At 42.4% G+C, this 14,149-nt stretch overlaps 1 protein-coding gene across 5 annotated transcripts in view; it reads left to right on the plus strand.

Moving 5' to 3' along the window:
• Positions 1–208: 208 nt before the first annotated feature.
• Positions 209–14,149, plus strand: part of LOC148119209 (H-2 class II histocompatibility antigen, E-S beta chain-like) — a 22,276-nt gene continuing 8,335 nt past the window's right edge. Inside the window, exon 1 of one of the 5 annotated variants that reach the window (XM_087898450.1) lies at positions 209–377. In XM_087898450.1, the coding sequence (XP_087754576.1) occupies positions 278–377 (100 nt within the window). In that variant the 5' untranslated portion in view covers positions 209–277. Of the gene's footprint in view, positions 378–11,180; positions 11,344–14,149 lie in introns of those variants that run through there. The other 4 variants (XM_087898453.1, XM_087898449.1, XM_087898452.1 and 1 more) reach the window with 4 other exon arrangements.

The raw sequence follows: 14,149 nt of genomic DNA on the forward strand, positions 1-14,149 counted from the left end.
CATTTCCCAGTCCCTCCCCTCCTCATGTTCCTTCCATCTTTTATTGGAGGGAATTACAAGTGTCAGAAGGGGACCCTCTTACTGAATCTGTAGCCAGCAACTGATGATGCTGGTCTCTTCCGCTGCTGATTGGCTACTCACACTGACTTTACCCAATCAGAAGCAGAGAAGTGATTTCTTTGGTTCTTACTGTCCTTGCAATAAATAAAGAGACTAGGCAGTTTCTACTGTGTGAGCTTGTCTGCTCCTCCTATTCAAGTCACCCCTCTCCTATAGCATGATGCAACTGTGGCTCCCCAGAGGCCCCTGGGTGACAGCTGTGGTCCTGACACTGATGGTGCTGAGCCCTCCCGTGACTTTGGTCAGGGACCCCCAACGTAAGTGCGCGCACCTCAGGTGCTGAGCTGCTGGGGGTGGGGGAGGGAGGGGCTGACTTCTCACTGTCCAGGTCAAGTCCCTTGAATCTACTGACATTTTCTGTGACTGCCCATAGTCCTCACATGAAGTCCAGACTGTTTCCCCAAATGGAAGCGCGGATGCCTGTGCTCTTAGATCCCTGTGAGAGGCCCCACATATTAGCCATTGCTTTGAAGTTTCTTCCTGGAGCATCTCCAGCCTTGTGTCATAGTCCTCAGGGCCTGGAGAGGATTGGAAATCATGATTTAAATCAACCCCTGCACAGGGCTTGTCCTCATTGTGTTGAGCTATGACAGAAAAAGAGGTTTCTCTTTAAAAATAGAACTTCATGTGTGTGTTTGTATTTTACTTTGTATGTATGTTTCTCTGTGTGTGTGTGTTTTTAAAGTTAAAAAACAGTCAAATAATGAAGTAATCAAAGGTTTCTCTGGAAGTGTCACAGAGTCACAGGAACAGGGTGAGCATCCCAGGAGGATCCCTGTGCATCATCCTCTGCAGCCACGAGGTCACTGCCTAGGCACCTGGGAGACTGAGCTCAGGGCTCTGTCTTTCTCTCTCCCTGACTCCAGTGTCTGTGCAGCCTGTTCCTGCATGGGGACCCAGCTGACTGGTGGGTTAGTTCCCTTTCTCCTTGGGAACACAGGGCAGCTAAGGCAGCCTTAGAGATGCTGGGCTGTGTGAGTTGCTTCAAAGCCTGTGAGGCCTCTTCTGAGACCCCGGGGCGGCTTAGAGCCCATTTTATGTTTATGATTTGAATCTATCTCTACTTCATTTTCTCCTACATTCTCCATCCTGAGCCGATGGAAAGGACCTGACTCCTCTTTGCATCTTGTGATCGTCTTCTAGTTTCATGACTGAAACATACACCACACACAGGAAAACCAAAGTCTGGGGTCTGCATATGGGATATAAAAAATGGGGTTATTAACACTGCTAAGATGTGACCCCAAATACTGGCACTGTGGACGAGCCATCTGAGCACTCTGTGCTTTAACTGGTAAAAATGTGGCAGAGAGGGTGGTTTCCATAGAGATGTTTAGGTCTTGGTAGGGAAGGCCGTGTAGAGCACTGGGGGCTGCTGCTCACTGTGTGCTTCCTCTCTCTAAGTGCTATCATGTCACACATCAAATGATACAGAATCTTCCAGGCTGTCTCTCACCTCATTGTCACACTCACAGTCCAGGTTCCTGCATTTGCATAATCATACTGCACACAAACTATTTTTTAAATATTTATTTATTTAATGTATAAGTGCTCTATCTGCATGTACACCTTTATGCCAGCAGAGGGCATCAGATCCCACCAGAGATAGTTGTGAGCCACAAGTTGATGCTGGGACTCGAACTCAGAACCTCTGGAAGAACAGCTGGTGCTGAACCGTGTCTCTATCCCCCTCACAGAAATCCATTCTTATGGCTTCTGAATCTGTTGTTTTTCCTCCATATTTCTTTTAATATAGATCAAACCCATTCCCCTCACTATCATCAGTGACATCTCAAAATGCAGAGACGAGTAACTCCGTCTCTGAAACTCTCTCACACAGCCGTGAGCAGTGATGACAACAGGTGTTGTCCTCACAATGCACTGAATTTCATCTTTCTGCGCATTTGGTGAGTGGATGATGTCTGGGGCTCACCTGTGTTTGAGCCATTGTTAACAGACCTCCATCTGTCTGAGCAAGATTAAGAATGAAAAGAAATACTATAAATCTGATGCATTTCGCCCCATCTCTATTGAAGCTACAGAAGATCACATGACTGACTGACACCCTACCTGCCCCTGGGGGTCACACATGGCATCTTATTTTTAAAAGATTTGGTTTGTGCATTCTCTGGATCTGTAATTTAGATAAGAGACTGTGGGTCAATGTTGGGATCATGGTTTTCATTTCCAGAAACTTCTCCAGTAGTTTCCAGAAATTCCCATCAACCCCAAGACTTTCGAGGGGCTCCTCTTGGTCCCACTCTCATCTCCCCCTGCCGCCCTCACCCCCTGTACACTGTTGCTCATGAACTCAGTGTTGGCAGGAGGTGCTGTCTCAGCTGAACAGAGACTTGGCTCCTTTAGGAGACACCTTTCTGTCTTGATACTAGTAGCAAAATTGAACAGCTCTTTTAAGAGACCCTACTACCAAACACTTACATGGTGTTTATGAGAAGCCAGTGGCATGCTACTTGGTGGTGGCATAAAACCCTAAACTTCCCAGAATTGGTGCAGTAAACGTGGCTCCCAGAGCTGGAGATAAACATGCATCTACCATGAGACTATCCTCTCAGGGAACTGAAGGGAAGGAGCCAACACCAGCATGCCATGATCTAAGCTACACAGTAGTGTTTTTGCTCATTTAATCAAAAAAGGATACAGAAATGTAGCAATGATAGATTCAGAAAAAGAGTCTCCAAATGGGTCAACATGTATTTAAAAATTATGTCTAGGGTTGGGAAAGAGAAAAAAGAAAATATACAGTCTTAGATTAAAACCTATTTTTAAAATAAAGTCCTTAAAAGGAATATAGTAAAGAAAACATAATAAGCTATATAAAGATAGAAAATACACAGAGAGTCTAGATGCTTTGTGTAACTAGTTTTTGTCTTTATATTTTTCACTACTAAAGAATGAATGATAATTGCTAAGAGACATTTGATTATGAAAGCTGCTAGATTAAACCAACCTATATATTTTAAAAATATCTTGACTTCAAAATTTAAGTCAAAAGATACATTACTTGGGAAAGAGGCTCTATTTTCATTTCCACTAGAAATGAGAGGCTCTGGGTTCATTTGGGGTTAAGACAAATTATGTTTGATCAAGGAAGAGCCCCCTGAAAAATCCCCTATGGTAATGGATGGCCCAGGTGACTTAATGTTTCATAGTATGTCTGTTACAATTTCTTCTGAGTTCTGCATCTAGAACGTATTCAAAACTGCTGGCTGAGATGATCCAGCCTCACAGAATATCCCAGTGAGGACTTGACCATAATCCTGAATTTTCTGAGGGTCCCCCAAAGATCATCTATGACTCCAATAAATAGGAAGTAATCTAAAGAAGTACACCTACATTCCCCCAAATAAATTATGATTGTTTGTCATCATTTAGGGGCTTGGTTACAAGTTGTTATTGGTAGTGGTCAGGAAGAAAGATAAATAAAAGAGATGAGATTCAGGGATTTTGTTCTGAAAAGAAAAAAAGGGGATATAGAAATGATAGATTAAGAGGGTATATTATTTAATCTGATATAATATAAAAAACAAGTATTAATCTTACATATTGTACATTGGTATGGGTTTTGGCTTGTTGATACAAATTTAAAGTTAATTTGATTTTACAGTATTTATATTTCAACTCATGTTTATGGTATGTTTATGCAGCTCATTTAAAAATGAAATGTATAATTAAGAAATACAAATTAATGGTCATCTATAATAACAACTATAGTCACACTAGTTAGGTTTTCAAGGTATACAAATATTTCAGATACCCAGGTAATCTTCAAACACTTCAAAGACCTACAGAATATGGTATTGAAAATGTTTTAAGAACTTAGACTATTCTCATCAGTGAGATATATCTGTTCTGGTGGCACTAATTACTTCAAAGAAAATGATGGGCATTGAAGAAACTCCATATAGAATGCTTCTTTTATGGTAAAAACTAGGCATGTGGGCAAAGAAACTACCATTGCCACAATTGTTGACAGTTACTGTCCAAACTGGAGCAACAGGTTCAGTGGCATTTTATATGTATTTTAGTAAACAAATGTAACATGAGGGGCCGGCTTGTTGGGGTTTCTGTCCCGCCCAGTGCCCCACAACCCTCAAGCCCCAAAGAAAATTACACACAGGACTCCATAAGATTATAAACTGATTGGCCCATTAGGTCAGACTACTTATTAGCTCTTATAACTTATGTTACCCGATTATCCTTATCTACGTTAGCACATGGCTCAGTACCTTTTCCAGCAGGGCAGCTTACATCTTTCCTCTCTGGTGGTCTGGGCAGAACTGGAGAGGGAGCTTCCTGCTTCCTAGAATACTCCCATTCTCTTTGCTCCACCTCTACTTCCTGTCTGGTTTTCCCACCTATACTTCCTGCCTGGGCAATCAGCATTTTATTAAAATATACAATTGACAGAATACAGACAATTCTACTGCACCAAACAAAACTTGCCTGAGGATAAGAAAAGTAAAACAACTATACTTGCCAGCCTCATAGACCAGGCAGCAATAAGACACACCTTTAATCCCAGTAGCCACACTAGCTTGCTATTGAAACCAGGTGGTAATGGTGCATGCCCTTAATCCTAGAACTAGAAAAGATTATAAAACAGAAGAAGACAGGCGCAGTCACAATCTCATTCTGTGATTCTTTGAGGTAGAATTGCCATTTTCAGACTGAGTGGGAGGTAAGAGCCAGTGGCTGACAGCTTTGGTGGTTTTTTTTTAATTTCAGGTTGCATCCCAATTTTTGTCTCTGAGATTTTATTAATTGTGCTTCAAACAAGATGCAAGAAATGTGACTGCTGAACTTTGCCAAGAGAAGTTAAAATAGTCTTTCCAAATTCTCTGCTTCACAGAAAACTCTATCAGACATTCTAGGCCTGTAGGCCAGAGGTGGATAACCCAACATTACCCGATGAATGTTAGATGACTGTCAAAGCAACCTGATGTCCCTGTTATTAGGTAAAATTTCACCCTCTGGGGTTTTTGATGGAGTTGAAGACTAAACGTTATAATTTTAGCTTTCCTTAGATATAATTAAAAATATATTAATTTTATTTAGGAAAAGTGGCATCAATGTGAATAACTGCTATTAAATACATGTTGTGAGAAAATTACTCATCATCTGGGATTGACAATAAATGAAGGAAATATGAAAATAATTTATTATTTTTTAATAACATGAAACAACATTGCAGAGATTCAATTAACAGGATGGATTGGAAAGATGAGGCCAACAGACTTATTAATGTCTATTGGTATACTAGTGCAGACGGGTAAACATGTGTGTGCATGTGGAGGCTAAAAATCAGCCTCTGATGTCATTTCTCAGTTACGAAGAACCTCATTCTCTTAAAACAGGGTCTATCACAGAGACTTTTTGACTTTTAGAGCTTTTTGACTAGCAGGCCACTGAGCCCTGAGGATCAACCTGTCTCAGTCATTCAAGTGCTGGGACTGGAAGAGGACAATCTGCCTGTTTTCCATGTGGATGCTGGGTACCCCTACTTATGTCCTCATGTCCATATAACATGTGCCTCCAACTTTGCCATTTCCCAACCCCAGGTTGATCAGTTTCTACAGTGTCCATACAACGTGGAATTACAGGACAGTAATTCAGTATGACCATTAGTCAGTGGCTACTGCAGTGGCTCGGCAGGAGAAGTGTCTGCTGACAAGCCTGATGAGCTGAGTTCAAGCCCCAGGTCCCTCGTGGAGAGGACTCATGCTGAAAGTTGAGTTTGACTCTGTATGATGCTGTGATAGGCATGCTGTGACATGTGAGACACACTCACATAAAGACATGCTAGATAAACACATGTAATAAAAGGTAAAGCATTAATAATTTTCTCACCTGAGCCTCTTAGCACAAGTCTGTGATCTCAACTAGCACAGAGGTAAGGGCAGGAAGGTCACAAGTTCAAGGCTAACCTACCAACTAATGAATCCTGACTCAAAATGAAGAGAGGTTTGGGGCTGGAGCTCCTTGGCAGGCACTTGCCTGCCATGCAACAGGTCATACGTCCAACCCCTAGTACATAATCTGCCCAGTGTAAGCTCTGAGCTCTAAGGAGGTTGGCACTTTGACATGACACAGATGACAGGAGATCTTGATGGCAAAGGAAACCTGATTCTTCCTTGTATGCTCCCTGAGTATCCACAGCTGGTGTGGGGAGTTCTTCTGTCTATGTGTTGCTTTTATTGATTAATAAAGAAGCTGCCTTCAATCAGTGACTTAATAGAATATAGCCAGGCTGGATATATTAGGTGAAGTCGGTAAGAAGCCATGTAGCTGCCTACAGGAGGCAGACATACCAGAAGCTTGCTGGTAAGCCGCAGCCACATGGAGATACACAGAGTAATAGAAATGGATTAATTTAAGATGTAAGAGCTAGTTAGAATTACACTTAATTGATTGGCCAAGCAGTGATTTAATTAATACAGTTTTGTATAATTATTTCATGTCAGAGCATCTGGGAATGAATGAACAGCCTCTGTAACAAATTGGAACCAATGTGGTCAGCTAAATCCACTTAAAAACTTGAGAGATCTTGGAAAGGAATTCTAGACACAAGAAAACAAAGTTTAGCCACATTCTTTTTTCAGATGGGCTGTGTTTACTGGCAGCGTGCCATAATTCCTGAAAAGAGGTCTTCCTGATTTAGTGGTAGCAAAACAAACAAATAAACAAACAAAAACCACATTATTTCAAAATGGTAGCTTGTTATTCCATGCTGCCATGACTAACTCTGACTCTTTAGGGAGGCAAAGCTCTTGAATGGGGTTTGTGGGCAGCAAGCTGCAAGTTATTTGATGCAGCATGGGCCAACTAGTTACCAGAGCTGAGGTGGCAAAGACAGCTTCCACCTGATAGCCTCAGAGGAAGTGAACAGATCTCCACCATTTGGACTGAGAACAGTTAAAAGGCAAAAGCGAAGCTTGGTTAGCATACCAAAAAAGACACTTCTGGTAAGAAAATAATTGCACATACACAATAACTACAGAATTAGAAAAAGACCTCTAAATGGTTTACAGTGTTGGATAAATGTACAAGACTTGGGAGAGAGAAGAAGAAGAATATAGAGAGTAAAACAACATTCTGAAAGAGACAGAGTACAGATAGTCATAGATAAAGCTGTAAAGAGACAGAGTACAGAGAGTCATAGATAAAGCTGTAAAGAGACAGAGTACAGAGAGTCATCGATAAAAGGAGTAAAGAGACAGAGTACAGACAGTCATAGATAAAGGAGTAAAGAGACAGAGTACAGACAGTCATAGATAAAGGAGTAAAGAGACAGAGTACAGACAGTCATAGATAAAAGGAGTAAAGAGACAGAGTACAGATAGTCATAGATAAAAGGAGTAAAGAGACAGAGTACAGACAGTCATAGATAAAAGGAGTAAAGAGACAGAGTACAGATAGTCATAGATAAAAGGAATAAAGAAACAGAGTACAGACAGTCATAGATAAAAGGAGTAAAGAGACAGAGTACAGACAGTCATAGATAAAAGGAGTAAAGAGACAGAGTACAGACAGTCATCGATAAAAGGAGTAAAGAGACAGAGTACAGACAGTCATCGATAAAAGGAGTAAAGAGACAGAGTACAGACAGTCATAGATAAAAGGAGGAAAGAGACAGAGTACAGACAGTCATAGATAAAAGGAGTAAAGAGTCAGAGTACAGACAGTCATCGATAAAAAGAGGAAAGAGACAGAGTACAGACAGTCATAGATAAAAGGAGGAAAGAGACAGAGTACAGACAGTCATAGATAAAAGGAGGAAAGAGACAGAGTACAGACAGTCATCGATAAAAGGAGTAAAGAGACAGAGTACAGACAGTCATCGATAAAAGGAGTAAAGAGACAGAGTACAGACAGTCATAGATAAAAGGAGTAAAGAGACAGAGTACAGACAGTCATAGATAAAAGGAGTAAAGAAAAATAAGCCACATAAAGATGGAAAATACACAGAGTCTGGATTAGATAAATTGTTGCATTTTCTTTAAATTTATTGACTGTGAATGTGCTAAGTACAGAGAGACATTTTATTGTATGGACTGCTATGCTAAACCAATACTTGGGTCTTGTGAGACCCTCAACCCTTATTCTCAAAGGGCCAAGAATAAATTTCCTAGCAGAATATTTTAAAAGTAGAAACCCAGACTAGCTTGTTCCCAGAATATAGTGACCTTCCTCCCTCCCACCCAAGAAATTATGCCCAGACACCTGGTACAGGCTGATAAAGATGGCCTGACTCAGGAACAGGGTGGCCTTGCTCTAAGAACAAAGAATTCACTGGCACAGCAGGGTGGGACAGAGCAAAAGACATTGTGCCCATGGCAAAGCAGCTTCAAAAGGCCTCTTTGTGTTACACCTTTAAAAGATTAACCCCACAGAGAAGCTCTAACTCCTCTCTACCTCACTGCAGAGGGGTTGGAGATTAGTTCCAAACTAGTTCGTATTACACTAAATAAACCCTGCTTATTACAGTCTGGGCCTTTCTGGTGGTCTCTGGGGGTTGTAATCTTGGCACAACAGGTCTAAGGATTTGTTGGTTTGGAAAAGAAGTTCTTCTTTGTATCCCCAGAGGATGGGAACCTATGGATTCCTGCTAGACTAATGAGGTTTGATGGACCAAGATTCCCAAAAAGGTTGCCATGAGCATGCCCCAAAATTTACTTCACACAACAAAAGCAGGAAGCAGTTTGGAGAGATTTCCAAATTCCCAAATATTATTTATAAATTTTCATTTAAATTTAAAAAAGATATGCTATAGAAGTTTGCATTGGTATGACTCTTGCTCTATTTATACAAACTTTAGGTCAATTTTTATATGTATATTTCTGCTCTTCATTAAGGCATGGTGTTTGGGCAGCTCATTTAAAAATGTAATATATAATTAAGATATATAGGTTAATAAATAGTCATCTATAATAGTCAAGTTTGTAGTCATGTTAGTTAGGTTTTCTATCTATATAGAGATATATTTCAGTTAGAGAGATAATCTTCATGCCTTTCAAATACCTACAAAATATGGCGTTTAACATGTTTAAAAACTTAGCACTTTTCATGACAATGAGACTTATCTGTTCCTGACAGCACCAACGTACTTCAAGAGGATGTTGGGCTCAAAGAAGCTGCTTATGGAGTTTGTAAGCCATTTGGGCAAGAAACTCCTCTTGCCTGAACTGCTTCACTGGACTTACAGGACCCACAGAAAAATGACTGCTGGACTTGCCTAAAGAAGGTGAGACAGTCCTTCAGGGTTCCTGCTTCATGAAAGAGTCTCTCAGACATTCTGCAGGACACAGAAGAAAGTGCCTGGCATACTGCCAATATCGACGGAACTGTCTTTGACATTCCTTGCTCCATGGGAAAGTCTGCCAGATACTATGGGCCTATAGGCTGAAGATGGATGTCCCAATGCTACAGAAGAACTTTGAGTGATTATCCAGGCAGCGAGATGTCTCTGTCAATTCTAGAGTTTTGGAAGTTGCTTACAATGTACTTCCTGTTTACTTAGGTAATATTTTAACCTTCTGAGGTCTTTGACGAAGTAGAATAATAGATAGTTATGATTATAGTTTTCCTTAGTTATGATAAAAGATAAAGTAGATATAAATATTGTAACTGTGATTCTTGATTGATAATTATTTCATTATATGTAATTTTACTTTGTTAAAGTTAAAAGCTTCCTTTATATTTAAACAGGACTGTTGTAGGGGGAGCGGGTTGCATCCTGCCGCCCGACAGGCTTACACCTGGCCCGGCAGGCTGCTTGTCGTTCCAGCCACCTGGCTAGCTTATGCCTGAAATAATCACACGGAGGTCTGTATTAGTTAAAACACTGCCTGGCCCATTAGTTCTAGCCTCTTATTGGCTAACTCTCACATTCTGATTGAACCCATTTCTAATAATCTGTATGCCACCACGAGGTAATGGCTTACCAGGAAAGATCCTAACCAGTGTCAGTCTCAGGCAGGAGAATCATAGTGTCTGCCACACTTCCCTTCTTCCCAGTATTCTGTTTTGTCTACTCCGCCCACCTAAGGACTGCCTTATCAAAAGGCCAAGGCAGTCTCTTTATTCAACCAATGAAAGCAACACACAAACAGAAGAACCTCCTACACCACAGGAGAGGGGAAATGGTGTGGGAAATCCTGTATATGTATTGCTTTTTTGGGTTAACAAAGAAGCTTCTTTCAGCCAATGGTTTAGCAGTATATAGCCAGACTGGAAGATATTTATATGTAGAGACAGAGAGAGACAGAGAGAGAGTAAGAGGAGTCAGGGAGAAGCCATGTAGCTGCTGACAGGAGACAGACACACCAGACCCTTGCCGGTAAGCCACAGTCACCTGGCGATACAACGATTAATAGAAATGGCTTAATTTAAGGTATAAAAGCCAGTCATCAATACACTTAAGTGACTGGGCAAGCAATGATTTAAATAATATAGTTTCTATGTGATTATTTTGACTCAGATTGGTCAGGCACTTTGCCATGGCACAGCTGATGAGAGATCTAGATGGGAAAGGAAACCTAAACACTTCCTGTTATTCTATTAATCCTCACAGCTGTGAGAATTCCCGCTCCCTCCCTGAGCATCCACAGCAATTCTGGATCTGACCTCAGTGTGTTGTGCTAAAGGATATAAAACACCAGAGAATTTGAGTCAATGACATCAAGAAGAGGAGCGCCGACTCTAGCTGACACCTGCAGAGATGAACACATCTTACAGGACTGTGCACCAGGTCAGCAATTATTTACTTAATTACTTTTAAAAAACAAAAACCCCAAAACATTCTTTTCTCCTTTTACACAGCAATCCCAGTTCCCAATCCCTTCTCTCCTCATGCTCTTTCCATCTTTTAATGGGGGGAATTGCAAGTTTCAAAAGGGGACCCTCTTACTGAATCTCCAGCCAGCAACTGATGATGCTAGTCTGCCCTGCTGATGATTGGCTAATTACACTGACTTTACCCAGGCTGCATCAAAGCAGTGATTCCCCTGGTTCTTAACTATTCTAGCAATGGGTAAAGAGAGGACATGGTTTCTTCTGTGAATTCTTGTCTGCTCCTCCTATTCTGGTCTTTCCTCTCCTTCAGCATGATGAAACTGTGGCACCTCAGAGGCCCCTGGGTGACAGCTGTGGTCCTGACACTGATGGTGCTGAGCTCTTCCATGGCTTTGGTCAGGGACCCCCGATGTAAGTGCACACCTCAGGTGCTGAGCTGCTGGGGGGTGGGGGGGAGGGACCGACTTCTCACTGTCCAGGTCAAGACCCTTGAATCTATTGATATTTCTATGACCGACCACAGTCCTCTCATGAAATCCAAACTGTTTCCCCAAAGAGGAGTGTGGATGCCTGTGCTCTCAGATCTGTGTGAGAGGCCCCACGTATCAGCCATTGCTTTCCAGTTTCTTCCTGGAGCATCTCCAGCCTTGTGTTATAGTCCTCAGGGCCTGGAGAGGATTGGTAATCATGATTTAAATCAACCCTGCACAGGGCTTGTCCTCATTGTGTTGAGCTATAGCAGACAAAGAGGTTTCTCTTTAAAAATAGAACTTCATGTGTGTGTTTGTATTCTACTTTGTAAGTATGTTTCTGTTTTTTTCTTAAGTTAAAAAACAGTCAAATATTGAAGTAATCAAAGGTTTCTCTGAAACTGTCACAGAGTCAGGGGAACAGGGCGGGCATCCAGGGGATAATCTGTGTGCATCCTCTGCAGCCATGAGGCCTCCTGGAAGACTGAGCCCAGAGCTCTGTCTTTCTCTCTCCCTGACTCCCGTGTCTGTGCAGCCTGTTCCCACATGGGGACCCTGCTGGCTAGTGGGTTAGTTCCCTTTCTCCTTGGGAACACAGGGCAGCTAAGGCAGCCTTAGAGATGCTGGGCTGTGTGAGCTGTTTCAACGTCTGTGAGGCCTCTTCTGAGACCCTGGGGCAGGTTAGATCCCATTTGATGTTTGTGATTTGAATCTATCTCTGTTTCATTTTCTCCTACATTCTCTACTCTGAGCCGATGGAAAGAACCTGACTCCTCTTTGCATCTTGTGATCCACTTCTAGTTTCACGACTGAAATCTACACCACACACAAGAAAATCTGGGGAAAGTCTGGGTTTTGCATGTGGGATAGAAAAGATGGGGTTATTCCCCAAACTCTGGGACTGTGGCTGAGCCATCTGCACCCTCTGTGGTTTAACTGATGAAAATGTGGCAGTAAGGATGGTGTCTATAGAGCTGTTAAGGTCTTGGCAGGGACGGCCCTGTAGAACAATAGGGCCTGCTGCTCACTGTGTGCTTCCTCTCTCTAAGTGCTATCATCTCAAGCATCAAAGGACATAGAAGTTTCCAGGCTGTCTCTCCCCTCATTGTCACACTCCACAGTTAAGGTTCCTGCATTTGCATAATCATCCTGCACACAAACTATTTTTCAAATATTTATTTATTTATTTATTTATTTAATGTATAAGTGCTCTATCTGCAGGTACACCTTTCTGCCAGCAGAGGGCATCAGATCCCACCAGAGATGGTTGTGAGCCACAAGTTGATGCTGGGATTGATCTCAGGACCTCTGGAAGAGCAGCCAGTGCTGAACCATCTCTCCATCTCCCTCACAAAAATCTATTCTTATGACTTCTGAATCTGTTGTTTTTCCTCTATTTTTCTTTTCATATCGATCAAACCCATTCCCCTCACTATCATCAGTGACATCTCAAAATACAGAGACGAGTAACTCCATCTCTGAAACTCTCTCTCACTGCCCTGAACAGTGATGACCATCACAGGTGTTGTCCTTCACAATGCACTGAACTTCATTTTTCTGTTAACAGACTTCCATCTGTCTGAGCTAGGTTAAGAATGAAAAGAAATACTATAAATCTGATGCGTTTCGCCCCATCTCTATTGAAACTACAGAAGATCACATGACTGACTGACACCCTACCTGCCCCTGAAGTCACATTTGGCATCTTATTTTTAAAAGATTTGGTTTGTGCATTCTCTGGATCTGTAATTTAGATAAGAAACTGTGGATCAATGTTGGGATCATGGTTTTCATTTCCAGAAACTTCTTCAGTAGTTTCCATAAATTCCCATCAACCCCAAGGCTTCCGAGGGGCTCCTCTTGGTCCCACTCTCATCTCCCCCTGCTGCCCTCACCCCCTGTGCACTGTTGCTCATGAACTCATTGTTGGCAGGAGGTGTTGTCTCAGCTGAGATGCGCCCCCTCCCCCTCCCCTGACACCGACAGTCCCACCCTCTTCTTCTGGCTCCATCTGTGACACATCTTCCCTGTCACTCCCCAGAGGTCTTCTCTGTCCCCTCCTGTCACTCAAGTCTTCCTGTTACTGGAACTCCACCCCCTTTCCTATTTGTTCCTCACTCTCACAATTTAAGCTCCAAAGTGGAGGACAGTGTCTGTTTTCCCTCTGTGGATCCCCTGGTTCAGCACAGGTCAGCACTGAGGGAGATTTCCTGCTCTTTCTGCTGTGCTTATGGGAGAATCAAGAGCATGAGGAATGGAAGGAGTGGTGTCTTCTGAGCTGCTGAGCACTGGCTTCCAGCTCCAGGTAGGACAGCTGTGGGATCAGAGAGGGGCACACCTGGCTGACCAAAATACATCTGTTAGATGTTGATCTCTGGGGAGGTGACCTGAATCTGGACACCGACACCAGTCCCACCTGGATGGCCAGTAACAGGATTGTTCTGTTCTCGAGTTTATACCTAAATGGATCATTGTCCCTGGAGCTGTGGGACCAGCAGCAGCACCAGCCCTAACTGAGCAGGGACTCTTGCCTTGACCAAGAGTGTGTGACAGGGGTAGCCCAGAAGCTGTGGCCCTAGGCAGGAACCACAGGCAACTGAGGAATGCTGAGGGTGGGAGAAATATTCTTCCTCAGGGAGGAGCACACCAACTTGCTATCCAATCCCCAGTGGTCATTCCTAAAAACATACATACAATAACATTATACAGACTGAGAAGGTTGTGCTTCTGTATTTAGAAATGTTTAA

The sequence above is a fragment of the Myodes glareolus genome, chromosome 18 (genome assembly GCF_982192425.1).
Source record: "Myodes glareolus chromosome 18, mMyoGla1.1, whole genome shotgun sequence".
Lineage (NCBI taxonomy): Eukaryota > Metazoa > Chordata > Mammalia > Rodentia > Cricetidae > Myodes > Myodes glareolus.